Raw genomic sequence first — 27,913 nt, forward strand, 5'->3', positions numbered from 1 at the left:
AGACCTGGCCCAGGAGATGAGTCTAGGTCACCCTCAGCCTTGCAAGAAGGTCATGATAGGGAGTAACTGCCTTATGGCTTTGAAAACAGAACCCTAAAATCCAGCAGCATCATACATGCTACTGAAAATAAAGTGTAAACTATTTAACCTTGAATATGAAATAGAACTGTTCTTTATAAAAAGTTACCTTAAAATGTTGCTTTTGGTAATATGATTAACTCTAGGGGCAGCGTTCTGACAGACTGAGGTAGTATCCACTCACCCTATACTGAAAGTAGAAAATATGAGTAATTAATGGCTAAATTTAAGTAGTAATTCATATTACTAAGTTCTCTAAGACTCTATTATACATTTTTGGTTTATAATTAACATTTATGTACAACTTCAAGTACTAAAGATGTTGAATTAAGAATTTATTAATGTATGCATGCTGAGTGCAGTAGCATTCATACCCATGGGAGGTGAAAATTGGTTCTTACTCTGTTATGTACAAAGTACAGATATACAGTACCTAAACACATAGTATATCTGTGATACTAAGATTACATGGGGAAGACAGGAAAAGAAAACATGTATAAGGGCTCAGAGGATTAAAAATTGCTGGGGAAAGGGGAATTTGTGTCATGAAACTTGGAGACCATTAACTCTGCCCTGATAAAGCCAATGGAGAGCTGTGTGATGGGACACAGGTCCCATCACCACCACAGTAATGCTCTGGCAACCCCCAGACAAGGACAGTGAGGCACGAGTGGTGACTGGTTACACAGTAGGGGTCAAGCTGTGTGACCTTGGGGAGGAGCAGCAGAGTGGGACCAAGTCCATGTTCTTCCTGCTACACACGTGAAAATGGTGTACTGTTTTAAGGCCAAGTAACTGCTACGATGATAGGTTCTGAAGCTGAAGTTCATTATACTAGTCTGCTTTTTTGCACACATTTGAAACTTTCCATAAACATTTTTTTCATGGACATTTTTAGGAGACCAAATTACATACTGGTCTGAACAAACTAAAAGTAAACTACTGAGTACAAAGAAACCATATTTTACAAACAACTGTATTCTAAGCATTCAGACTTAGAAAAGAACTGTTTCAATTTGTCTTTTTATTATAACATGAGCTAAATTTAAGAAATTAGCCTTTTGACTTTATTTCCCAGAGTTGTTAGAAGGTCTAAATGACAACATAACTCATTATGAAAATATACTGAGAAGTACAAGGACTGATGTAAAATGGTAGTCAAGGTTCCAGGTACCAAGGGATTAGAATAAGTGAAGGATGAAACCAGTCAGGCTATATAGCCTGACAGATGCAGGATGTGCTGGTTTAGCAAGGTGCCATCAATGAGTAGGAAGACCATCAAATGTGTGCTGTTAAGTCACAGCATGAGAAACCTCTCCAATGTGCAACTTCCTTTTTTTGTTTGGTAAATTGAGTTTTTCTTCATTAAACTTAGGACTTCTTTAAGCTAACATTTCAAAATTAATTCATCAAACAGGAGTTATTTTTATAGGTAAGGTAAATCATAGGATAACCAATTAGAAAAATGCTCCTTTTAAAGTCAAAAAGCCTTCAAATGGTCAGGGACTGATGAGTGAGGATGGCAAAATGTACATTTCAGATTTTCAACACCAATGTAAAAATAAAGCATTTTTATAGACTTAAAACTGTCAGTGCATTTGGATTTTGATGAAAGAAAATTTAAAATACCTCTACAATAATACAATGTTAATAGAAATTGGCCATGTACTGAGGTCATTTTAGTGAGCTACCATCATGTAAATATAAGAAAAATAATTTCTTGGTCCAAATCAGTGAAACTTTAAAAAAGATTGTCTCTTGAGAACAATGCTTTTTCAGACACATCCTGATATTCAAAATCACTTTTATAAGACAATTACAGATTAACCTTTTAATTATATTTTTCTTAAAAAGCTGTGAGATTTCCATTTCTTCGGGAGATATTTTCACCACTGTGCTGTTCAATTCCACAGGTTAAGCTTTCTTCATTATTATTCAGAACTTCATACACGTTAGAGAGATTGCCATTCATTGTTTTTTCATCTTTTCGAAAAGACACGGGGAGACTTGCTAGACTAAAGCTGACGTCTTTAAAGGCATGCAACAAGAATATTCCCACAATGATTGTAAAGAAGCCACTCAGAGTACCAATGACATCATCAACAGGCATATCTTGCCACTCTTTAAAAAGAATAGCTGAACAAGTTAAAACTGATGTTGTAAAGAATACGTAATATATCGGAGTCACAATGGAAGTGTTGAATATATCCAGGGCCCTGTTCAGGTAATTAATCTGTGTGCTCACACAGACTATAAGGCTCAGCAGCAGAATCCAGGCCAGGGGATGTCGCAGCACAGGCTTTCCAGCAAACAGCTCTTTGATTGCAATGCCCAGGCCCTTAACACAGGAGACTGAAAATGCTCCAATTACAGAGCAGATTGTTATATACACAAGAATATTTGTCTGTCCATGGCGAGGTCCCACCACGAAGATTAATATCAATGACACAATGACCACAAGTGTTGCAAAGACCACAAAACCTGGAGGCAAAGAAAAGCTGTGTTTAGCCAAATACAGAATAAAAAAAAACCCTGAAAATCCAAAATAAATATTAACTCAATAGGAAGGAGAAAAGGAGTGGCCTTAAAATAAATACTAGCTTTCTCTTGCTGTCCCAGCAAAAGTGCATTCATAAAAATTTTGTTAAAATTTTTTAAAAATATTTTACTTATACATTTGAGAGGGAGAGTGAGAGAGAACACTCGGGGGAGGAGCAGGCTCTCCACCTAGCAGGGAGCCCAATACGGGGCTTGATCCCAGGTCCCCAGGATCATCCTCAGGATCACAACCGGAGCCGAAGGCAGACACTTGAGTAAGCCACCCAGGCACACCTACACTCATAAAGTTTAGTTAGATGTATATGCTGGACAATTATACCATGTTTCATATTCATAAACTAGGTCATAGAAATATTAGAAATAATTATTAGAAATAATTAGGTCATAGAAAATGGAGATCATGTTGATTTGCAGCCATCTACACTAGAATATCTTGCTACTTTCCACCCATTGGAATGCTCTTAACTCCAAGAATAGAAACAATCAGAAACTAGTGGACAAAAATTATGAAATGACCTTGAACACTCAACAATTTATAGATGATAAAAATAACAGTTACAAATCAAGTTTGTCCTAAAAGCAGTACATTTTTTAAATATTTAGAGAAAACCACTGGGGTAAATAGTAAATCAGTAAGAATCAAAAATACTGTTAGGGTTCTGGTTCAATATGGAGAACTGAACCCAGCATAGTAAGAGCCAAAACTGTGTAGCATCATGGGCCAGGCACTTTTCTCAGCAATTTGCACTGATTCATTCCTTACAACTACCCTATAATATAGATACTACCATCTGCTAAAATGCCACAGAAGTCACATGAATTTATTCTGTTCACTCCTTAAAGTCTGCTAATAAGTAGTAACAGGACTCTTAAACAGACACACAAAAGCACGAATGGATATAGGAGATGATAGCAACAACATTATGGAAGCCAGAAAACAGAAGATAAACTCATAACTGATACAGCACATCCACAAAAACTGAATCCCACCCACATCAGCAATGATAAAAGATGGTAAAGTAACTCAGTTTGCAGCACAGAACACTACAAAGGTACAATGTACCTCTGGAAGCAGGGTAAAGAACAGACAAAACAGAAGACCTGGCTGAAAATCTATTCAGCATTAAGACCCCAGGAACTCTGCTCAGCTCTGAGTATCTGACTGACTGTTCTTCCTGCCACAGCAAACTGGAGGACTCTGGCCAGGTGAGTGTGTAGGTGCCACACTAAAATAGGGGGCTAGAGCAAGGTCTAACTCCCTTTTTCCCATCACCTCCTAGGACTCAGGCAGGACACACTGCTGGGAATGTGACATGCCTGACTTTCAGAAGGCAGCCAAGAATCACTAGGAGAGGCACCAAAACTAACAGAAAAACACAAAGCCTTTGTTTGCTCTATGCAGAGGAAAACTTCACAACAGATAAATCATCATCCTACAAAAACATTAAAACAGTAAAACTACCATTAGCATCCTCAAAGAGACAATGATGAGGCCAGAACTTGAAAGGCCAAAATCTGGAGAAAAAGGTAAGGTGAAAACTCACCTTTCTCCCTGCAATAACTGCCAATTCCAGAGCAGGAAGTAAGGAGGGACATAAAAACCAGCAGAAAGTGGTGACCTGGGGCTTGTGGAAGTTTCAGTAGATTAGGTAAAAATAAAAACTTGGAATCTGGGACTGTCTAGGCAGCTGGGACACCAGGGCCAAGATTCTAGAAAGGCAGGAACTAAAGAGACACTGAGTCCCAATTTCTGTGTGCAACTCCCCCTTAAGGCATTTGTGGGCATAAAGCTATACATGCCCAGGTCTGAGAAGCCAAGTGGACAGCCTGCTGAAAAAGCCAGGGAGCTGAAAAGACACCTGCAGTCTTGGAATGCCAACACGAACACTGCTATTCAAAGTTCACCCAGGTGGAGGGTCCAAGTAAACATCCTAGGCTATCAGCTGAGAGAAAAGAGCTATGATTAAGACTACAGGCAAAATGGAAAGAAATCAGCCCCAACAAAGATTGAAGCAATATTTCAAGTTAAAGGTGACTTGCTGTACTCATATCTTACTGACAAAAGAAATTTTGGTTCTCTCTGAAGGAATTAAAAAAAAATCACTTAGAGCCTTTATACTTTTTAATAATCTATATCCAGCATTTAATCAAAACTGCTTAAAGACAAAACTAAGTGACTGAAAACAAAAGCAAAAACAGAGCCCACAAATAATCCTGATACTGAAGTTTGCAGAAAAATTTTAAAGGGATCCCTGGGTGGCGCAGCGGTTTGGCGCCTGCCTTTGGCCCAGGGTGCGATCCTGGAGACCCGGGATCGAGTCCCACGTCGGGCTCCCGGTGCATGGAGCCTGCTTCTCCCTCTGCCTGTGTCTCTGCCTCTCTCTCTCTATCATAAATAAAAATTAAAAAAAAAAATTTTTTTTAAATAACCAGGACTCTCCAGGGACTTGCTGCACAACAAAACACATGTGGTTGACAATAATGTACTGTACATCTGTGAAATATTGAGAGGGTGAATTTCATGCTGTGGGTTTTTTTGACACACACACATACACACACACACACAAAACTGAAGAACAAAAGCAAGCTCTTTGGAAATTAAAAAATGTAACAGAAGAAATAAAAATTCAAAAAGGGGCTGGAAGACAATACTGAAGAAATCTCCCAAAAGGCAGAGCTAAAAGGAAAAATGGTAAAAACGGGGGTATATATATATATAACAAGTCACTGTATGGTTCAGGAGGCCCAGTCAACGGAAGAAGAAGAATTTCACAGAAAATAAAGATGAACAAAAGAATAAAAGACAAATTTCACAGAATAAAAAATGAATTTGATATCCTAGAATAAGATGCACATTTCCAAATTTAAAAAATCTATCAAGTACCTAGCACAATGAATAAAAATTAGCCCACATGTAGGTACCTCAGTGGAAAATTTCAGATGACTGAGGGCAAAGAGGACATCCTAAAGGTTTCCTAAAAACAAAATATGGTTAACATCTAAAAGATAACTAACTGTGTTTGATTTCTTAGCAGCAGGAAGTGAGAAGACAATGAGGTCACATTGATTAAAGACATTTTTATATATCCAAGGTCTCATCTCTTCTGTGCCTGTCTTGTCTCCTACAACAGTGGCTCCAACCAAAATGAAGGAGCAAACCCAGCATTCAAAGACAAGAAAAAAATAGAAAGTGAAGGGGATCTTTCATGATGCTGATGAGGGAAAATCCACAGTGACAAGTGTGCTGGTGGCCTCAAGATACCAATCTAGACCAAGGCCAAATAAGACTCTGGGAGAAATTTCCAGAAGATATGAAACTATAGAATATCTAATGTGTTTGAAATTACTGAGGGTAGAATTAAGACCACTGGAGAAGAATTTCAGGATGGCTTGATAAACTCATAGAAAAGTGATCAAACAAGATTATGATCAGTTAAGAAAAAACAAGTCAAATAAGGAAGGAAAGGTAACTATATCATAGGTGTAAGCTGGGAATAAAAGTGATATAGTGCTTATAAATAAATCATTTAAACAAAAAAAAGTAGATATAATAGATAGTGGATATAACAGATGATGCCTAAAGCCAAAAACAGTAGCAGCAATGTAAGCAAGTTATTTAAACACATGGTTAAAGAATAAAATAAACAAGCGTTAATTAAGGGCTGCTATGGGAGGAAAATGATCACTTGTTTTTCATAATAAGTAATGGCAAACAACTTACCTCTTGCACATAAAACTTTGGTTAAAATAAAAACTAAATTAAAAAGTAAAATAAGAGGATCCCTGGGTAGCTCAGGGGTTTGGCCCCTGCCTTTGGCCCAGGGTGTGATCCTGGAGTCCCGGGATCGAGTCCCACATCGGGCTCCCTGCATGAAGCCTGCTTCTCCCTCTGCCTGTGTCTCTGCCTCTCTCTGTGTCTCTCATGAATAAATAAATAAAATCTTTAAAAAATAATAATAATAAATTAAAAATAAAAAGTAAAATAATAAACTGATAAAGCTTTTTTTTGGTTTCTTACCTGGATCCCCCAGCTTGTGAGACATTTCATTTAAAGTCTCAATCTCCTCTTCTTTTGGAGCATGAATGACCATAACTGTAGATCCTAGAATACTTAGCAAACATCCAATTTTCCCATGAAGATTAAGTCTTTCATTTAGAAAGTATGAAGAAAGAATGGCACTACAGTGGGGAAGGGGGTGGAGAACATTAAAATTAATCAACCACTTTTCTCATTTTAAAAAATCAACACAACTCAATTTAAATTACTGAAAAACTACAACACTATGAACTTGTAAAGATTCTTTGGCTTCACAACAAGGTAAAGAAAAGGTGCATTCAATCATAAAATGAAATGTTTCCAGCAAATTAATGATTTCTTTTCTTTTTCTAGCACTTGTAGTTTATTTTTTGACACTTTTAATTTTTAAAATATTTTCTTTAAATTCAATTTGCCAACATATGGTATAACACCCAGTGCTCATCCCATCAAGTGCCCCCATCAGTGCCCGCCACCCAGTCACCCCACGCCCCCGCCCACCTCCCTTTCCACGACCCCTTGTTCGTTTCCCAGAGTTAGGAGTCTCTCATGTTCTGTCTCCCTCTCTAATTTTTCCCACTCATTTTCCCTCCTTTCCCCTTTAATCCCTTTCACTATTTCTTATATTCTGTATGAGTGAAACCATGTGATGATTGTCCTTCTCTGATGGACTAACTTCACTCAGCATAATACCCTCCAAGTCCATCCATGTCGAAACAAAAGGTGGGTATTCATCGTTTCTAATGGCTGAGGAATATCCCATTGTATACATAGACCACATAATGAATTCATCATACACTAAACCAGTATAGTTCTATATTTCTGCTGTAGAAAGTCAGTATGAAATTTAACAATAAATGGAGCTATGGTAGAAACTTATAACCTAGGAATGTATGTCCAAATCAATGCTTAAATTTGCTCAACTTTAATTTATCCATACTGGTTTATGCATCTTTCCTGTGTTCATGTAATTCTAAATTATTTGCCTGTTAAATTAGCAAGTTTTAATACTTTATAGCCAAATGTATCCATATCTAAAAAATATATAATGTAAACCTATAAATATGGCATAACAGACAGAAAACTAAGGGTAAAAGACACGTACCACAATAAATCTTTATATACTACAGATTATATATCATCTTGAAAAATTATGTAACCTGCATGTAATATCGATTTTTACACACACACACACACACACACACACACACACACACACACTATATTCGGGGGAAACAAAGATTTTAAAAAACCTATCAATCAACTTTGAGAATAGTAACCAAAACCCAAACTTCAATATAGTCTTAGCTGTTTGGGCTAATCATTAAGTAACAGAAAAAAGGGCAAGTCTTGGACTGCTCCTTCCAAAGGAAGACCCCAGAGCACTTTGGAGGCACATAATACCCTTGTGCCAATCATTGATTTTCTGTAGGTATAGAAATTGATTTATCACCAATACACCTACTGAAGTGTACATGTCTCATATTGTGACGAGTCCAACTTAAAATTTTTAAAAATTGTAATAAAAACTCCTGCTGGCTCTGAAAACAAGACAAAGCACAGAAGCATTTTCTCCTACAAATTGATAGCATGCCTATGCACAAAAGATAAATTACTACACAGCTTAAAAATAATTCTCAAGATTGTTTCAATGTAAATTATGGTGAGCATGTATAATCAAATGGCATTAAGGCTGTATAGACCAATATACTGACTGTTCTTACACACAAAGCATCCTTACCTTACTAGGACGCTGAGAGCTCCTAATGGAGTCACTAGGGTGGCTGGAGCAAAGGCATATGCAGCAAAGTTGGCCACTTCACCTGCTCCCACTTGGAGAAAGAAAAGAAAACTCAGAACAAGTCACTCAAAATGGAAATGCCCGCATTTTATTTTCATATACAGTTGACCCTTGAACTGGAATTTGAACTTTAAGTGTCCACTCATGTATGGATTTTTAACAGCACCGTAAATGTATTTCATATGATTTTCCTATCTATAGTTGTTTGGAATATAGTATATAATACATATATAAAATGTGTGTTAATCAACTATTTATGTTATTGGTTAAGGCTTCAGGTCAATAGTATGCTAATATTAAAGTTTTGGCAGAGTCAAAAGTCATATGCAGATTTTCAACTGCACAAGGGGTCAGGGGCCCTAACTTCCATATTGTTGAAGGATCAAATGTATATTTTTTAAAATGCTATTTCAATTGTATTTAGTAATTTCTCTATTTTCTCCTACCTATTCAATAAGGGTTCTCCTGTAAATTATCATTAGAATAGAATTCAAACCAATTAGAAATACAAATCCGAAAAAAAAATACAAATCTGTAATTTTAATTGAATAGATCTAATTTATGCTTATAGATTTTTAAATTTTTTTTAAAAACATATCCTATGATAACAGACACAAATTAATTAAAAGCAGCTAAAACTGGTGTGAAACACCTCTCCCAAGTCTTTTTCACTAGTTTTTTTCTTTTTTAAAAAACCCAACTCTTATATTCAAAAGACATCATCAGGTACTGATTTGAAGTAATTAAATTTTTGGACATGAACCTTCTGTGGGTTAAAAATATTAGTTCTTTTTAAAGTATTATGTAATTTGCCTCTTCACTCTTAAATTCTTCACTAAAAGTTCTCAATTTTAATGTCAAATTTTAAAATATTTTTCTTTGTGGTTGGTATTTCATACAAACTGTATGAGAAATCCTTTTTATTTTTAATTTTTAAATTCTACCAGTTAACAGTGTTAATATTATTTTTTTAATTTTTATTTATTTATGATAGTCACACACACAGAGAGAGAGAAGCAGAGACATAGGCAGAAGGAGAAGCAGGCTCCATGCACCGGGAGCCCGATGTGGGATTCGATCCTGGGTCTCCAGGATCACGCCCTGGGCCAAAGGCAGGCGCTAAACCGCTGCGCCACCCAGGGATCCCAACAGTGTTAATATTAATATCAGGTGCACAAAATACTTAAGGCTTGAATTTGACAATTCTATACATTATTTGGTGTAGGATCTGACAATTCTATACATTATTCAGTGCTCATCCTAAGTGTACTCTTAGTCCCCTTCACCTATCTCACTCATCTCTTTTATTAGAAATCTTTCTTGAAATTCTTTATCCCCTACATTCTTTAGTGTTCCACCTTTCACATTTAAGCTTATGAACCACTTGGAGTTGATCTGATGTTTGGAGTAGAAATCAAATTTTATTTTTTCCACATGGATTGTTACAGCAACATTTACTGAAAAGCACAGTTCCGTATTTCAATACCACCTTTGTAATAAATATACTGTTGTGTTTTATGGTTCTCCATTCTACTGGTTTATGTATTTTGGCACAGTACCACACTGTTTTAATTAGTGTAGCTTCAGAGTAAATCTCTATATCCAGTAGAACAAATCCTTTCACCTCTTAAGAATATCTTTGCTTAGGGAAACAAAAGCAAAAATGAACTTTTGGGACCTCATCAAGATAAAAAGCTTCTGCACAGCAAAGGAAGCAATCACAAAACAAAAGGCAGCCCAGAGAATGGGAGAAGATATTTTGCAAATGAAATATCTGATAAAGAGTTACCACCCAAAATCTATAAAGAACTTAACAAGCTCAAACTCAACACCCAAAAAACATAATCTAGTTAACAAATAGGCAGAAGACATGGATGGGCACTTTTCCAAAAATTCATCCAGATGGCTAGATACTTGAAAAAATACTCAACATTACTCACCAGGGAAATCAAAAACCATAAAAACCATATGAGATACTACCTTGCACCTGTCAGAATGGCTAAAATTAACAACACAAACAACAGGTGTTGGGGAGGATGTAGATAAAGGGGAACCCTCTTGCACTGTTGGTGGGAATGCAAACTGATGCAGCCACTCTGGACAAGTTCGGAGGTTCCTCAAAGAGTTAAAAATAGAACCACCATACCATCCAGCAATTGCACTCCTAGGTATGTTCCCAAAGGCTTGGAAAAACAGATTCAAAGGAGTACGCCCCCTGTTTACAGCAGCATTATCTACAATTGCCAAACCATGGAGAGAGTCCAACTCCATCAACTGATGGATAAAAAAGATGTAGTATATACATATGATGCTATATTACTCAGTAATATAAAAGAATGAAATCTTGCCATTTGCAACAACATGAATGGAACCAGAGTGCATTATGCTAAGTAAAATAAGTCAGAGAAAGACAAATATCCTATGATCTCACTCAGATGTGGAATTTAAGAAAAGAAAAAAAAAAAAAAAAAAGAGATGAGCATATGGAAAGGGAGGAAAGAAAAAAAGGAAAGAGGGAAACAAGCCATAAGAGACTCTTAATGATAGAGAATAAACTAAGGGTTGATGAAGGGAGGTGGGTGAAGAATGGGCTAGACAGGTGATGGGTATTCAAGAGGGCACTTGTGATGAGCACTGGGTATTGTATATAAGTGATGAATCACTGAATTCTACTCCTGAAACCAATTTTGCACTATATGTTAACAAATATTAAAATTTTTAACTTAATTGCTTTGCTTTACTTGGACTTCTGTATTACCATATAAAATTTAAATCAACTTACCATGTACCACATAATCACCTAGTTTTAAATGGAACAGCATTTAGCTTGTCACTATGGAAGAAATGATTTTCCAATAATGAATCTTTCAATTCATAAAAATAATACACCCCTCTATTTGTCTTTTTCTCAGTAATTATTTCATTTTCTCTGTAGGTATCTTTCCCATCTTTTGTTAGATTTATAATTAAATGATTCCTGTTTTTAAAAATTATATGCAAATAGTACTTTTAACATTTCATTTTCTAATTGTTGCTTACAATTGAGCTAAATTTTATTTTATTTTATTTTATTTTTATTTATTTATTTATTTATGATAGTCACAGAGAGAGAGAGAGAGGCAGAGACATAGGCAGAGGGAGAAGCAGGCTCCATGCACCGAGAGCCCGACGTGGGATTCAATCCCAGGTCTCCAGGATCGCGCCCTGGGCCAAAGGCAGGCGCCAAACCGCTGCGCCACCCAGGGATCCCCAATTCAGCTAAATTTTATATGTTGACTTTGTATCTAACACTTTGCTAAATCTTATTTTATAATTTGTATATTCATTGGAATTTTTATACTCATAATTATACAATCAGTATAATACAAGTTTACATATTTTTTTTTTTTAGATTTACTTTTTATTATTATTCAGATAGAGAGAGAGAGAGAGAGAGAGAGAGAGAGAGAGAGGCAGAGACTCAGGCAGAGGGAGAAGCAGGCTCCATGCAGGGAGCCCGACGCGGGACTTGATCCCGGGTCTCCAGGATCACACCCCAGGCTGCAGGATCACACCCCGGGCTGCTGTAAACAGCTGCACCACCGGGCTACCCAGTTTACGTATTTCTAATTCTATTCCATCCCCTTGCCTTCCTACACTGGTTAGAAATTCTTTTAAAAATACTGAAGGAGTAACAAGAGGTCATTTGTTTGTTCCCAGTTTCAAAAAGAAAGCCTTAAATATTTCTTTATTTTGGTGTTTATTGTGATTGTTTTGGCTTTTTTTGTCTTTGAAATCTTGTCACATTAAGGAAATTTCCTGAAATTACTTGTTTTAGGGGCACCTGGGTGGCTCAGTGGTTGAGCATCTGCCTTCGGCTCAGGGCGTGATCCCAGGGTCCTGGGATTGAGTCCCACATCAGGCTCTGCACACAGGAGCGTGCTTCTCACTCTGCCTGTCTCTGCCTCTCCGTGTCTCTCATGAATAAATAAAATCTTTTTAAAAAATTACTTATTTGAGATGGTTTCTTTTTAGTCATGATAGTTGCTAAATCATAGTGAAATGGTAATTTTTCTCCTTCAATTAGTTAACATCATAAATTACAATGGTTGGTTTTCCAAAGTTATGCCAACTTTGCATCCCTAGAATATACCTAATTTGTTCATGATGTGCTAAAATAAATTTTTTAAAAAACTAAACTTTCATTATTTCAGTAATGTTCAAAAGTTAGGATATTTTGTATTTGGCACCCACATATTGTTTTCTAAGGTAAACACACTTTTAAAATATTTTCTAGTTTTCATTCTGACTTCTTCGAACCATGGATACATAAGTGTATTTCTAAATTTCCGAACATGGGGATTTTTATGTAATCTTTTTGTTACTGATTTCTATTGTAATTATAATGATCTGTGAAAATACACCATTAAATCCTTTGAAAAATTTAAGACTGGCTTTATGATCTAGCAAAAATAGTCCATTATATAATATTCTATTAGCCTTTGAAAACAATGTAGACCAGGTTAATTTGGTTAAATTTATTATTCAAATGTTCTATAACCTTAACAATTTTACTTTGCTTCTCCTATACTGAGTGTTATATTTTATATTTTACCATATGATTTTGAATTTACTTCTCCTGTTGCTCTGTCAACTGCTGCTTTGAATCTTTCAAGGCCATATATATGTATTTTTTTTAATTTATGATAGGCACACAGTGAGAGAGAGAGAGGCAGAGACATAGGCACAGGGAGAAGCACGCTCCATGCACCGGGAGCCCAACGTGGGACTCGATCCCGGGTCTCCAGGATCGCGCCCTGGGCCAAAGGCAGGCGCTAAACCACTGCACCACCCAGGGATCCCCCTCAAGGCCATATTATTAAATAAAGTTGGAACTGTCAAAGCTTCCCAATGAGTTGAAGATTTTATCTCTACAAAATAAGCCTCTATCTCTAGTATTGGTTTTTGCTTTGAAGCTTATTTTCTAGTATATTCAGCAATCTCAACTTTCTTCAGGTTGCTTTTCCATCTTTTTCTTCCAGCCATTCTATATCCTTGTTTTCTATGTGCATCTTGTAAAAGATGTTTTTGTTATTTGTTTTTATGATTCCAATGCAATAATCTTATACAGGTTCTCATTCTTAGTAGCACCTGACTTTGACCCTTAATTAGCCTAGTTCAAAAGTTCACTCTACCTCTCAGATGCCTGCTCTGAAGTCCATAATTACCTCTAGGGCAAAAATGTCTTCAGTTTATCCTTCTGAGCTCCACACCCTTCCCTGATCTTGGCTAGGTAATTCATTACACGTTTGCTGTTTCATGCTTTGGAAAGGTTGTTTTTTATATTCTATCCAGCCTTTTAACTTATTTTCAATAAATCTTACCAGTTCTACCCTCAAAACACATCCAGAATTCTACCACTTAACACACTCACTACAACTACCCTGAGTCCATACCATCATCTGATTTTTGCAATAGCCTCCCCACTTGGTTTTTCTGCTTCTGCTTCTATGTGGTCTATGCCCCAACAAAACAGCCTGGGAGATCTTATTAAAATCTAAATTAAATCATGTCAACCCTTTATTCAAAAGTCTCCAATGACTGCCCACACATAAAGTCCTTTCTGTGACCTACAAAGACCCACACGGTCCAGGCCCTCATTATTCTCTGAATTTATCCCCCGCTACTTCCCCTACATTCACTCCCTTACTATTCTTGCCTCTTTAATGTTACCTTCACGATTTAATAATCCAGTACTGTATTTATAATAAAGCACTATAAAATTTGGCAGCTTAAAACAAAAGCCATATTTTCTGTTGGTCAAGACTTCAGAAAGAGATCAATAGGTACTTCTCAGGATTTTTTAAGAGGTCTACAAAGATAGAAGTTGGGGTGGCAGTCATCTGAAGGCTGGATTGGAGCTGAAGGACACAACCAAGGTGGCTTAGTCACATGACTGGCAAGTTGGTACTGCCTATAGCCTGGGGACCTCCTACAGGCTGCCTGAGTGTCCTAACACTACTGCAGCCGGTTTCCCTCAGAGTTAAAAATCCAAGCAATCAAGGTAAAACCACAATACCTTTCGTGACTTAGCCTTAGAAGACATACATCATCACTTCTTTTGAATTCTATGATCACACTGGGTCAGCATTAATTCAGTGTGAGAGGGGATTATACAAAGGTGTGAATACCAGGGGGCAAGAATCCTTGTAGGCTATCTTGCATTTCAAATTGCGTATCACATTCAAATTTCAAATTGCCTATCACATGGTCTGCCTCGTGGTCTTCACATTTACTGTTTTCTCCTGCTTAAAATGTTCCTCCCCGAAATATCCATATGGCTAGCTCCTTTACATCTTTTACTCAGATACTAAGTTCTGCCCTAGTCCCCCTTCTTAAATATAAGAGAACTGTCTTAGCCTCCCATCTAAAATGTAAGCCTGGGGATGCCTGGGTGGCTCAGCGGTTTGGTGCCTGCCTTTGGCCCAGGGCACAATCCTGGAGTCCCGGGATCGAGTCCCACCCACGTCGGGCTCCGGCAGAGCCTGCTTCTCCCTCCTCCTGCGTCTCTGCCTCTCTCTCTCTCCCTCTGTGTCTATCATAAACAAACAAATAAATAAATAAATCTTTTTAAAAATAAAAAAAATAAAAATAAAATGTAAGCCTACCTATCCTTCACATTACATCCCTTCCCTACTTTACAAATGTATAGCATATACCACTAACACACATTTTAATTAATGCGAGTTTGTTTGCTTCTATCTAGAATGTTAAGGCTCAGAGGGATAAGGATTTTTTTGTTTGATTAGTTTTATGTCCAGCACCTAGAATAAAAACTGGCATACCAGAAATGATCAATAAATATTTGTTGAATGAAGAGTCAAATCAGTCTCATTATTTTAACGGCTCTTAAGCTTACATAGAATACTTTCAAGGCTCAGTGTCTTATTCATTTTTTTCTTTGTACCTTTTTAAAGGTAATCATTAAAATAAGCACAGACACTTATCAAATGTATATCTCCTTTCCAATTTGGAATGAAAATCATGAAGAAGGAATTAAAAACAGGATATTTTTCTAGGACTTTTTTAAGTTACCTTCTTAAACTGAGATTCTTTTTAAGACGTTTTAATTATTTATTTATTCATGAGAGACACAGAGAGAGGCAGAGACAAATCGCAGAGGGAGAAGCAGGCACCTCATAGAGAGCCTGATGAGGGACTTGATCCCCGAACTGGGATCACACCCTGAGCCAAAGGCAGAATGGTCAACTGCTGAGCCACCCAGGTGTCCCTTAAACAGAATTTTAAAAAACATATAGCTCTATCAGACATTTTAATTAGACAGGTAAAAGAAAGTTTTCTCGGGCAGCCCCAGTGGCACAGCAGTTTGGCGCGGCCTGCAGCCTGGGGTGTGATCCTGGAGACCCGGGATCGGGTCTCACATCGGGCTCCCTGCATGGAGCCTGCTTCTCCCTCTGTCTGTGTCTCTGCCCCTCTCTCTCTGTGCCTATGAATAAAATAAAATCTTTAAAAAAAAAAAAAAGAAAGAAAGTTTTCTCACTCAAATTAAACTATTAAAGTGCTAGCTTCAAAAAATTTACTGGCTTAAATTTTACATATTTTGAGTATTATTCATTAAAAAAACAAAGGTAAGGATCCCTGGTTGGCTCAGCGGTTTGGCACCTGCCTTTGGCCCAGGGTGCGATCCTGGAGTCCTGGGATCGAGTCCCGCGTCAGGCTCCCAGCATGGAGCCTGCTTCTCCCTCTGCCTCTCTCTATCATAAATAAATCTTAAAAAAAAAAAAAAAAACACGATATTAAAAAAATAATAAATAAAAAAATAATTTAAAAAAGGTTTATTTAAAGTTTAAAAAAATGCTAGAGGCAGGGGCACCTGGGTGGCTCAGTGGTTGAGCATTTGCCTTCAGCTCAGGGCATGATCCCGGGGTCCTGGGACAAGTTCCGCATCAAGCTCCCTGAGGTGGCCTGCTTCTCCCTCTTCCTATGTCTCTGCCTCTCTGAATCTCCCTCATGAATAAACAAAATCTTAAAAAAAAAAAAAAAGTGCTAGGGGCACCTTGGGTAACTCAGTGGATTAAGCAGCTGACTCTTGATGTCGGCTCAGGTCATGATCTTGGAGTCCTGGGGTTGAGCCCCATACCAGGATCCACACTCAGTGGGGAGTCTGCTTCGGGATTCTCTCCCCCACCCCCCGCCCTTCCCTCTGCTTATTCATTCTGTCTCTCTCTCCCTAGAACAGATAAATCTTTTATTAAAAAAATTAAATAATAGGGATCCTTGGGTGGCTCAGCGGTTAAAGTATCTGCCTTCAGCCCAGGGCATGATCCTGGAGTCCCAGGATCAAGTGCCATGTCAGGCTCCGTGCATGGAGCCTGTTTCTCCCTCTGCCTGTGTCTCCGCCTCTCTCTCTCTTTCTCTGTCTCTCATGAATAAATAAATAATCTTAAAAAAATAAATAATAAAATATTCTAGTAATATGAGGCTGTATTAGTATATGCAAATATCTTAATATACAACCATAGTATTTCCTTGAAATATTCTCTATACGTACTTGATAGCAATCCAGCCCACCACAACCATTCTTTAAGATATGCATGGCCACCTTGACCTGTGAATGAAAAAATATTTCACTTTTTTGGAAGATTATCAGACTTTAAAAATTTATGACAATTATTAGCAATGACAGATTTTAAAATATCTCATTTGTTGATTATTATTATTTTGAAGATTCCATTATGACCGTATAAGGGGATTTCTAAGATATTTTTACGATTATCTTGGAAAAGGAAATGAGGATTAGGACAATGTTAAAATTTTTAGGTTTTCACTATACTGTTGAGTGAAGGAATTATGTCAATCCTTATATTCATAAGGTCTATACTTCATTCTCTTGTTTGCAAACTCAGCTTCAAGCAAAGAAAATGAACCAATAAGAAGTAACCCGACTTCAAGTAAGTTAGTCTGATTGTGGATAAGAAATAGGTGTGGTTATGAGGCAGTAACCATAGAGAAAGGAGTCTTATATGACCATACATAAAAAGATTGAGCATTTCATCACAGGCTACAGCTGCCAGGAGATGCTCATCTTCCTTTTCTACTTGACTTTCCTCCCAACCAAATTAATAAAATCAGGAAGCAACTGGTACTTAAGCCATTGTCAAAAAGAAAAGGCCAATGTAAATGAACCCTTTGACAGGCATATCCATCATGGACAATGAGAGTGCTTGCCTTAAGACAAGAATAGGAAATACACTTATTCAGGTAACATATACTAATCCTTTCTCCTCTGCCCACTAACCTCTAATAGAGGCTACTATTTTAAGATTGATTAGCTCTGGCCATTAAGATGGCACAGGAAAGAGGGAGAAAGTGATTTTTTTTTTATTGCCAAAGTAGGTCTCTCTGTAAGCTGTCATGAATGAACTAAATGAAGTGAGAAGGGGGTTTAATCATACTGAATATCCCCCAAGGTCTTGTGACTTGTCAACAGTTTCTGGGGAAACAACCAATATAACCCTTCAGAAAATCAATGAACAGAATACTCTTCAACTGCACTAAGCCTTCTCTTTCCTTCCTGCTAATTTGAGATCATCAGGAAAAACATCTTAAGGTATAAGTAAAACTTATATTATCCTAGACAAAAAATCCTAGCCTTCAGTAAGATCCTGATTCTATTCATAAATCCTTATTTCCTTCTCTACAGTCATACCAAAATTTAAAGATAAGGCTGGATGCTAAATGGGGAATGGTTCCTATTTCAACTTAGATAATTGCAGGAATGAATAGTTAGCTTATTTTGACATTGTCTCACTTTTTATTTTTCTCATTACAAAACTGATGTCTGGGGTGCCTGGGTGGCTCAATCAGTTAAACATGTGGCTTTGGCTCAGGTCATGATCCCAGGGTCTTGGAATCAAGTCCTACATAGGTCTCCCTGCTCACTAGGGAGTCTGCTTCTCCTTCTGCCCCTCCCCCACCCGTGCTCCTATGCATGCAAACTCGCTCTCAAAAATAAATTAAAATCTTTAAAAAAAAAAAGCAAACTCCCCACCCCCAAATTAAACTGACATTTGATTCTCTATAAGCATTTACAAAGCTTGCAGAGTTCAAAGTTTCAAATATACTAACTAGGAATAAAGATGTGATTGTCATCAAAGAACCTAAGTACATAAGCACACACTGATGTCATTTCAGTCACATAGGGCACAGCCTACCTGCTCTCATGGAGCCCTTCTTGGCAAGTCGCAGAAGACCTTTTTTTTTCAAGATGAAACTCCCACCAATGAAAACGCTGGAGCTCATAGCCAATCCCAGACCAATGTAAAAATCATATTTTCCACGCCCCTGGATCATTTCGTTTGTTACTAAAGAAGTTCTTGTGAGTCACATTGAGCACAAAACAGAGAAGCCACTAGTGCTGGAGGCAGGACTATGTAATCTTCAAATCTAAATGCAAAATAAAACAAAATGAGATTTTTAAAAGAGCGATCATGATCATCCACATGCAATTCAAATTTTACTCCATTTCTCTTCTCATAAAGGAGTATTTTCATTACAACCACTGATAATATATTTACTATTTATAATTTACTGCTAATGTATTATATTTCTCATAGTTTTGTCAAAAGATGGGATTGTGATACAAAGCTATACTTAAAAACCAAACTCACAGAATCAAAGAACAGACTGATGGTTACCAGAGGTAGAAGGTAGCAGAGTGACAGAAATGGGTGAAGGTGGCCAAAAGATAATTAAGTTTGGAGATGTAATGTACAGTATGGTGACTATAGTTGACTATATATTATATATTTGAAAGTGGCTAAAAGATCTTAAAAGATCACAAGAAAAAAAATTTGTAATTGTGATGTTAACTTATTGTGGTGATCATTTTACAATATACACATATATGATCACTATGTTGCATACCTTAAGCTAATACAATGTTATATGTCAAGAAGAACTCAATAAAACTGAAAAAATAAAAATAAAACTACTTTTATATGCTAATACTAAATTTAAATTTTAAATCAGTTTTATAAACTCTGGTTTCATATTTAAATAATGTTTGAGCATCAGCCTTTGGGTCAGGGCATGATCCCAGGGTCTGGGATTGAGTCTTGCATCAGGCTCCTTGCAGGGAGCCTGCTTCTCCCTCCACCTATGTCTCTGCCTCTCTCTGTGTCACTTGTGAATAAATAAAATCTTAAAAAATTCTACAGGATGAAAATATATAAATCTAGTTTATAAATACATTCACCAATTTCACGTGCCCTTTTTGAATAATCTATACAGGGAAACTCAAAAGAGTTTTCTTACACATACACTTTCTTCTTAGAAATCTATGTAAACATAATTTATTTATTTATTTATAAACAGTAATTTATTTATTTAGCCTATTTAGGGGCATGCAGAGAGAAGCTGGTTTTCACATTATTTTGTTAGCAGAGGATGAAGATTCTGGCAGACAGATGTTTGCCAAGGTACAAGTGTGATACTGGTAGACTTTTCAGGGAGCATGAGGGCTATGGAACTAGAAAGGCTCAAGCCACAAGAGGAGAATGGAAGCAGAGGCTTCCCAAAGATTACACATTATTTTCAAATGGCCAATTCATGACCTCTGCTGATAAATGAACTACAGCAAAGTGTAGAAAATAGAGGAAAAAATATTACTTAGCAATAAGGTTTATGATTGGTTATAACCAACTTTCTGGTATTTTCTTTTTTTTTTCTTTTTAAGAATCAGCTTTATCTTTTTTAAAGATTTCATTTATTTATTCATGAGAGACACAGAGAGAGGGGCAGAGACACAGGCAGAGGGAGAAGCAGGCTCCAGGCAGGGAGCCCATTGTGGGACTCAATCCCGGGGCTCCAGGATCACCCCCTGGGCCAAAGGCAGGCCCTCAACCCCTGAGCCACCCAGGCGTCCCTGGTATTTTCAGTCCCACAATTTGACTTCCAAGTTCCAGAACTAATCTGCAATTCAGTCAGAATCCTCACACATTAACCCTTGCTAACTAGCCAAGTTTTTCCATCCTTCAAGTTATGAGATTCTGGCCTTTAGCAAAAGCAACTTAACTTCCTATCCACATAGTCCTTCAATTAGTTTACCCATTTACTCAAACAGTATTTAACAAACATATGCTGTGCTAAGTAAACTCTATGGATTAAATAGTGATAGCTAAATTTTAGTCTTCAGTGGGGAGACAGACAAAAGGCAGTTAAATAATGGGTGATAATGTTCTGTAATAACGGTGAAAAGTATTCACACTGAGATGACACTCCAAACAAAGGGGCCAGTGTTTAGATTTGCCTGTTGAGTCACATGATGGTTCCTGGAACACTTCCTAAGGTACAGTCCTTCCCACCCCAATGGCTTGGAACATGGCCTCTAGTGACTTACTTTGGCCAATAGGAGGTAGGTGTAAATGACAAGAATGCCAGTTCTGAGTGCCCCTTTGCACCCTTCCATCATCACCACGTGCAGAGCAAAAAACAGTCATCCCTGCTGATCTAAAGACCTTTGAGCAAAATCAAAAATGCTTATTGCAGGATCCCTGGGTGGCGCAGCGGTTTAGCGCCTGCCTTTGGCCCGGGGCGTGATCCTGGAGACCCGGGATCGAATCCCATGTTGGGCTCCCGGTGCATGGAACCTGCTTCTCCCTCTGCCTATGTCTCTGCTTCTCTCTCTCTCTGTGTGACTATCATAAATAAATAAAAAATTTAAAAAAAATTTCAAAAGATCCTTCTTTCTAAAAAAAAAAAAAAAAAAAAAAAAAAAAAATGCTTATTGCTACATGCCACTGGGATGGCTAACTTGTATACCGTAACAGGCTTAATGTAAAATTCCCATCAGACTTCTGAAAAACCAAAACTTGTCTGCAGAAATGGGGATCAGTGGTAAAGATAGGTGGTAGGCACATCCAGGGTTTCACTGTATTATTCTCTCTACTGTATATACAATGTATGTTTGGACATTTCCATTATTAAGGTTTTTAAAATACATGCTGCAGTGATGTCAAGACAGAACCCACTAACAAGAGGAACCTGGGTGGGGCAGTCTGTTGGGTGGTCTCAACTCAGGTCTTAATCTCAGGATCATGAGTTCAGGCCTCACACTGGGCATGGAAAGAGAGAAAGAAAAAGAGGAGGGGTGAAGATAAAGAGAGAGAAGAGAGAAACGGGGGGGGGGGGGGGGGGGGAGGGAAGAAAGTAGAGAGGGAGGGAAAGTGGGAAGAAAGCAGGGAGGATGGAACGAAGGAACAAACAAACCACTAACAAGTCCTAAAGACAAAGTCACCCCACAATCTAGAAAAAGATAATACTGAAACATGGAAGGAAGGTAAGACACTCCAGTCAAGGATGTGCTGTGAGTTTTTTAAGTATCAGTCACATACGATATGGGTGTCCACCTGACACCTTTCCAGAACTGAGCTCTTTTACTAGGGATTTGGAAAAGTATCCCCAGTCTTTTTAATGCACTCCTAAGGCAAGAAAATGCATTGAGGAATGTCCTAGGTGGGGAATTTGAAGATTCAGTCCTGCCTCTGAGTGCATGACCTGGATGAGGCACAACCTTAACAGACAGATACACTAACGAAGGAAGCTAAACAATCTATTAAGTTATTATGGTTTTTAAATTTAAAATAAAATAAACTATAGTCTCTTTATGTGCCAAACATTGGCAACCTCAAGCTTCAACTTTGACTTTGGAATAATTCTAGGGCTGCCTGGGTGGCTCAGTGGTTGAGCATCTGCCTTCCGCTCAGGGCGCTCAGGGCTCAGGGCGTGATCCTGGAGTTCCTGGATGGACATCGGGCTCATGTAGAGAGCCTGCCTGCTTCCCTCTCTCTCTCTCATGAATAAACAGATCTTTTTTTTTTTTTTAAAGGAATAATTCTAAACCACAAAAATCAGTATATAGAGATGTAAACATGCAGAGAATTTGGAACAAAATGGTTAGCAGTAAGAATTAGGTCTATGAATTATAAAAAGATTATGCCAACAACAACAAATATGCTTAGTTTTTCCCACCACACTGTAAATGATCAGTTATTTTAAATGTCTATGACCCAGTCTCTCTCACTAAACTGCCAGTTCCTGGGCTCCTACACAAGTCACCTTTTTAATCCTGTGCACCTAGCTATCTGGCAGTCTCAAACTATGTCTTTATATATTTCTGGGTTATTACAGATGAATGGAATAATTATAACGGGCCTTAAAAGTAAAGCTGCCATCATTTAGATCAGCATCCTAAAATGTAACAACTATTTTACAGCCTATAAGCTTGAAAACTGTAGAAACTAGTTAAAAGTATGCTGGGAAGTAACAGTACTATACACAAGTAAAAATGCAAAGGTAAAGTAAGAAAGTCTGGGGAAAATAGGAGTAAAGAAACCCAGCTACCAAACACTTCAGCCCACTCTGCATTCCAATGAGCCTGGGTCACCTAAAAGTCTTGAAAGAACCCCTTAATGTAAAATCAACTCCTTTAAAAGCACTATCATCACCAAGCAATGTTCTTAATCATGCAAATTCTACTGAGGAAGTGACAATTTAAAAGTTCCCAGTCCATAAAACATCCTTATAGAAAATCTGCAGAGAACCTAACGTGTAGTCTCCATATTCTGGAATCAATAAAATGTAGCTTTGTTATCTCCAAATGTGATATCCAGAAACAAATCAGGTTTATCTACAGTTCCAATCCCAGAATAGTGATTGCCTCACAAATCCAAATTTAGACTTTACTTACGTAAGCTTGACTTTCAAATACGAAATGCGTAATTATTTAGTAATATTTACTTAATTTATTAACACTTAATTAAAGACAATGTCTTTGGTTCTCTGTGCTGGTTTTCCCATAAAAGACACTCCTTTATAGTGGCAAATCTGATTTACAAGGTTTTACAGAATTAAGGTTGTTTCTTCTCTCATGGAACTATACCAGTGTGGTGGTGGGCAGGATGGGGGAGGGAGGGCGATACAGAATTTGCAAATCCTCAAGTTTATAAAGCAGTCTTCATCACTAAACTAAGTAAATGAATTTTCTCATTTGTTTGAAAATACGACATCAGTGTGAATGTCCTAAAAGTTAGGAATGAGTTTGTTTCACTATTCTCAGTTCTGCTCCCACTCTGTAACTATAAAGGTCAATCACAGCTGAGAGAGCTTGAAACAGATTTTTTTTTTTTTTAAGGATTAACTAAGAAGTAGGGCCAGGTTTAAGGATAGCTAAACAAGAAAACTTGCTAAATTTCACTTCAACTGTGTTCCTAAGCCAGAGATGACAAGCTTCAGGTGGTAACCTGCCCATTTACCTCTCAGAGGGACACAAGTGGAAGGTCCCACCCCACACTCCTCCCCTCCAGGCTGTTATTAGTTCTTGAATGTGGCCATCTGATCAATAAACATATACAGGGCAGCTCTAATATGCCAAACTTTGGAGTTATAAAGATCATCGTAAGTCTCTATCCTCAAGGATTCCACAGCTGAGTGAACTGAAAATTCTGAAGATGACCCCATTTTAATTTTAAACATACTTTTAAAGGCTCCTAGAATTATCAGCTTCTTTCTAAATTTTAATTTTCACAACTTACTTTACTAATATTTATGAATACTTAACGTTAACTTTCATGAAATACAACTTATGTTGAAAATGAAGTAAACACAACCTAAAACTCTGAAATTGGCCTACCTTCTCCTAAAACAGAACGCATAACTTAAGATAGGAAAAGACAGACTAGTATTCTAATATTTATAAAATAAACTGAAATTAAGATTTGCTTTGCAAAATGACTAATAGGCAACAGTTACCAAAGTTAGATAATTTTTTAAAATATACCAACAGAAGTACATTTACAGCTTTAAACTTGTAGCATTTTTGACATTTCATTTTCACAAAAACTTCAAAGATATGTGGTGAGGGCCCCATGATGAGAAAACAGGCACAAAGATGTTAAGCAATTCTTAAGCAGCTGGTGGGTAGCAAAACAGGACTAGAATTCGGGTCTCCCTATTCTCAGCCTTTTGTCTTTCCAATTGGAGTCTCCATTTAGTCCCAGAGGTGGAACACAAGCAAGTGGCAGCTCCAATCAGTCTCTCCGTATAGATCATCGTCTTCTTTCCAATCTGCTCCTCATATTCTGACCGTGGCTTCTCCATCCTCATTACTCACACTGGATACAAGGGCCAAGTGTGCCAGGTGGAGTCTACCTTTTGTGAAATACAATCTTCCACTTCCATGTCTCTCCCAATCCTAATCCAGCTTCAACACATGATGTTGTCACACTGCTCTATAAAACACATCTGTGCCATCTCATTCTCCTGCCACCCACTGTTTACAGAAAGTTCAAATTTTGTAATCTGCTAAAACCTTTCACTATTTGTTCCAAACCTAACTTTTAAATTTTATCTTCCAATACAGTATTTCACGTACCCTGTGTTCCACCTGAGGTCAACACAGTGCTGCCATTCTTACTCTATTTCCTCCTCCATATCTTTGTTTCCATTATCCTTTCGTTTTTAACAAGCCCATTTAAAAAATATCTCGACAATGAAGCCCTGCTTGAATTCTATAAGCCAGAGCAATCAATCTTTTCTGAATTCCCTGGCCTTTACCCACACTTCTCTTTGGACACTTTTCAGGCCTGTATTACCGTTACTTATGTATACGACTTATACCCCGTTCACTGTGGACAGGTGCTTATCTCATTTACTCAACCAACTAACGGCTGAATACATACTATGCTCTAGGAATGGGGATATGGCAGTGAGTAAAAAAGACCAAATCACTGCCTTCATGGAGTTTCCCTTGTGTTGGAGGCAGAGCAAGACAATAAAAATAAATAAGAACATTGTATTGGAAGGTGGTAAATGCTATCTATGGTTAAGGGCACTGGGGAATTGGGTAAGGGACTTCAATTTTAACCAGGTTGGTTAAGAGGCCTAGTGGAGAAGAGAACATTGAGCAAAGGCTTGAAGGAGGAAAAGAACAAAGCAGACAAAAAATGCAAAGGCAAAGATATGAACAAGTAGGCAGTATTCTAGAAAAAGAAAGGCCACTGTGGCTGACACTGAGTGAACAACGGTAGGTAGGATACCACTGCAAGATATTTTTATATAAAAGAAATATCCTGAAACAAGTGTAATTCTTTTATTTCTAATAGTAATAGCTACCACTTATTGGACACCTGTGAAGCACTGTTCCGGGTAGCTGATATATATTAATTCTAATACACACAATGAGGTATCATTAGCTCCACCTTACAAAGAAACCAAACCTCCAAGGGGTTAAATCGCATGCAAGGGCAACAGAAAAAGTTACACAGCCTGAAGTGGAACCTAAGTGTCCACTGGACTCCATTTCTATAGGGGCTGCCCACAATGAATGAAAACTTTGGAGTTCTTTATTTATTTATTCATGAGAGACACAGAGAAGCAGAGACACTGGCAGAGGGGGAAGCAGGCTCCCTAAGAGGGAGCCTGATGTGGGACTCAATCCCAGGACCTTAGGGTCACAACCTGAGCCAAAGGCAGAGGCTCAATCACTGAGCCCCCCCAGGCAAAGGCAAAACCTTTGGAGTTCTTAATATTTACTTCTGTTTGGTTTCCACAGCTTTAATTTTTTATTTAATTTTTAAATAATTTTTAAGTTAATTTTTATTTAATTAAAATTTTTTTTCCAATCTCTTATTTAGCTAATTATTATTTTTAAAAGCAGTACTTATAAATACTACAGAACCTGCATCTCCAACCCTAATTTAGCAACATTTAGTTATAAATTAAAATTTTCACTTACATGTAAATTTAATATGGTCTCATGAAAAAAAAAAAAGGCTGGAAGCGGTTAGAGATGACTTATTCACTCTCATTTCCTTGTAAATAACACTCTTTATTCTCATTTAAAGTTTTAAACCCTGGCAGAGTAGCTCCGGCCTGGAAAGAAGAAAGTACAGAGGTAGGCAAAAGCACTGCAGAGTCACTAATACTTTCAAACATGTGGCTCCTAGTGTCCATACTCCTTTTACTTACCAACATGAAACCTACTCATCCAACCACAACACACTGCTTCAAAAGACAGTTTACTGCAATGAAACGTCTCTCTCTATTCTCTCATGTCTCCTAAATGAACTGAAAAACCTAGTGAAGAAATTAAAGAGACAAATACAAAACCAAACGTACGTAGAGTCGTGTACACTTGTAGTAGGAAGAGGGAAACAGGACTAAATGACTCTACAAAGTCAAGAAATTAAAACAGCCGTGTTCAAAATGTCACAGCCGACTTCTGAGGCTTGCTCGGTGGTTGGCGAGCATCTCGGCGCGTCTGAGACCATCTTCTACAAACTCACCACGGGAGGAAAACTACGTGGAGGAGCCCGCGAACGCGCCCCGCCCCCCCAACCCCCGGGCCGAGCCGGGCTTCCACGGGACTGCACGGGGATCCCTCCATGCAGGACCCAGAAAAGCCCTTCCAACGCCGAGCACGCTTGTCCCCAGAGCGGAGAGGAGCCGCCCTGACGCCGGCCCAGCGCCCAGCGCCAGCCCCGTCGCGCTCACCCCGGGCGGTGGCCGGCCATGCGGCTGCCTCTCCACTCCCTGGCCCTCGTCAGCTCCGCTTACACGTCCACACAGGCCGCACGGGCCGCCGCCTCTCGAGCTCGCGCGGCCAGGGCCTTCGTCGCCGTACAGAAAGAAGCGAGAGCATTCGGGGCTGCAGCCGCGCGCGCCGCCTCCTCCATGGGGGAGCGCCCAGGGGAACCTGCCCCGGACGACCTACGACGACCGCCGCAGCCGGAACCCAGGGCCGCCGCCGAGAGCCCGGGCGCGGCCGACTGACGCCAGAGGCGCCGCGCACGCGCAGAGCGGCGCAGCGGAGGCCCCTCCGCCGCGAGCCTTCGTGTGGTTTCCGGTTCCTTGAGGCGGCGCTGGTTCCGGAGAGCCGGGGGAGCCGGGGGAGCCGGGGGAGCCGGGGGGCGCGCGGGGCGCGGAGGGCGGGCTTGGCAAGGAAGCTCGCCAACCGGTTGATCAAAATAAAAGTTCCGCGTGCCGCTTTCCTGAACTGCGAATTCCCACGTGTGGTTAGCCTGTGAAGCTGCATTTTCAGCAATCTCCCCAGCGGTCCCCTAGGAAAAGGGAGCTCCGAGGGGGCCAGCGGGGGCCAGGGTTGGGCCGGGGACCTGGGGCCTGGTGGTGGACGCGGAGGACTGGCTCCCAGCAGGGCCCTTTCGTAACTCAGACCCGAAAGAGGAGCTCGAGGGGCGACTTGGTTTGGTAAAAGCGCTTCTGGAGACGCTAGGAGCGGAAATGCGTTTTCAGGAGATACATAGGAAACCTACTGTGCGGCTCTCCTGCGTTGGCTTCTCCAATGGAGAGCGTCCTTAAGACCCGGCATCATCATGGTTTTCTCTAAAGATTTGTGTATTTTAGGGACAGCCCCCTCGGGG

At 38.8% G+C, this 27,913-nt stretch overlaps 1 protein-coding gene across 3 annotated transcripts; it reads right to left on the reverse strand.

The window, feature by feature from the left end:
• Positions 1-1,085: 1,085 nt before the first annotated feature.
• NIPA2 (NIPA magnesium transporter 2) lies at positions 1,086-27,311 on the reverse strand. 3 transcript variants are annotated; one of them, XM_077868151.1, is made up of 7 exons: positions 27,027-27,311; positions 26,269-26,405; positions 18,689-18,920; positions 17,026-17,082; positions 8,415-8,505; positions 6,656-6,816; positions 1,086-2,559 (listed from the first exon to the last, which is right to left on the reverse strand). In XM_077868151.1, exons 3-7 carry the CDS (start codon positions 18,825-18,827, stop codon positions 1,925-1,927), a joined length of 1,083 nt encoding a protein of 360 aa, XP_077724277.1. In that variant the 5' UTR covers positions 18,828-18,920; positions 26,269-26,405; positions 27,027-27,311; the 3' UTR covers positions 1,086-1,924. The 3 variants fall into 3 exon arrangements, with proteins under 3 accessions (XP_077724277.1, XP_077724269.1, XP_077724285.1); XM_077868143.1 differs by lacking the exon at positions 26,269-26,405 and having other exon boundaries at positions 27,027-27,310; XM_077868159.1 differs by lacking the exons at positions 17,026-17,082; positions 26,269-26,405.
• Between the last annotated feature and the right edge of the window lie 602 nt (positions 27,312-27,913).

Source organism: Canis aureus, chromosome 2, assembly GCF_053574225.1.
Source record: "Canis aureus isolate CA01 chromosome 2, VMU_Caureus_v.1.0, whole genome shotgun sequence".
NCBI lineage: Eukaryota > Metazoa > Chordata > Mammalia > Carnivora > Canidae > Canis > Canis aureus.

What these genes read in the sequence shown, in the direction of transcription:
- NIPA2 (XM_077868151.1), bottom strand. Translation starts at nt 18,827, where the DNA reads ATGATCCAGGGGCGTGGAAAATATGATTTTTACATTGGTCTGGGATTG. An exon ending in GAAGGGCTCCATGAGAGCAG is followed by an intron (nt 17,083 to 18,688) that starts GTAGGCTGTGCC and finishes TTTCATTCACAG; the next exon opens with GTCAAGGTGGCCATGCATAT. An exon ending in GTGGGCTGGATTGCTATCAA is followed by an intron (nt 8,506 to 17,025) that starts GTACGTATAGAG and finishes TCTTTCTCCAAG; the next exon opens with TGGGAGCAGGTGAAGTGGCC.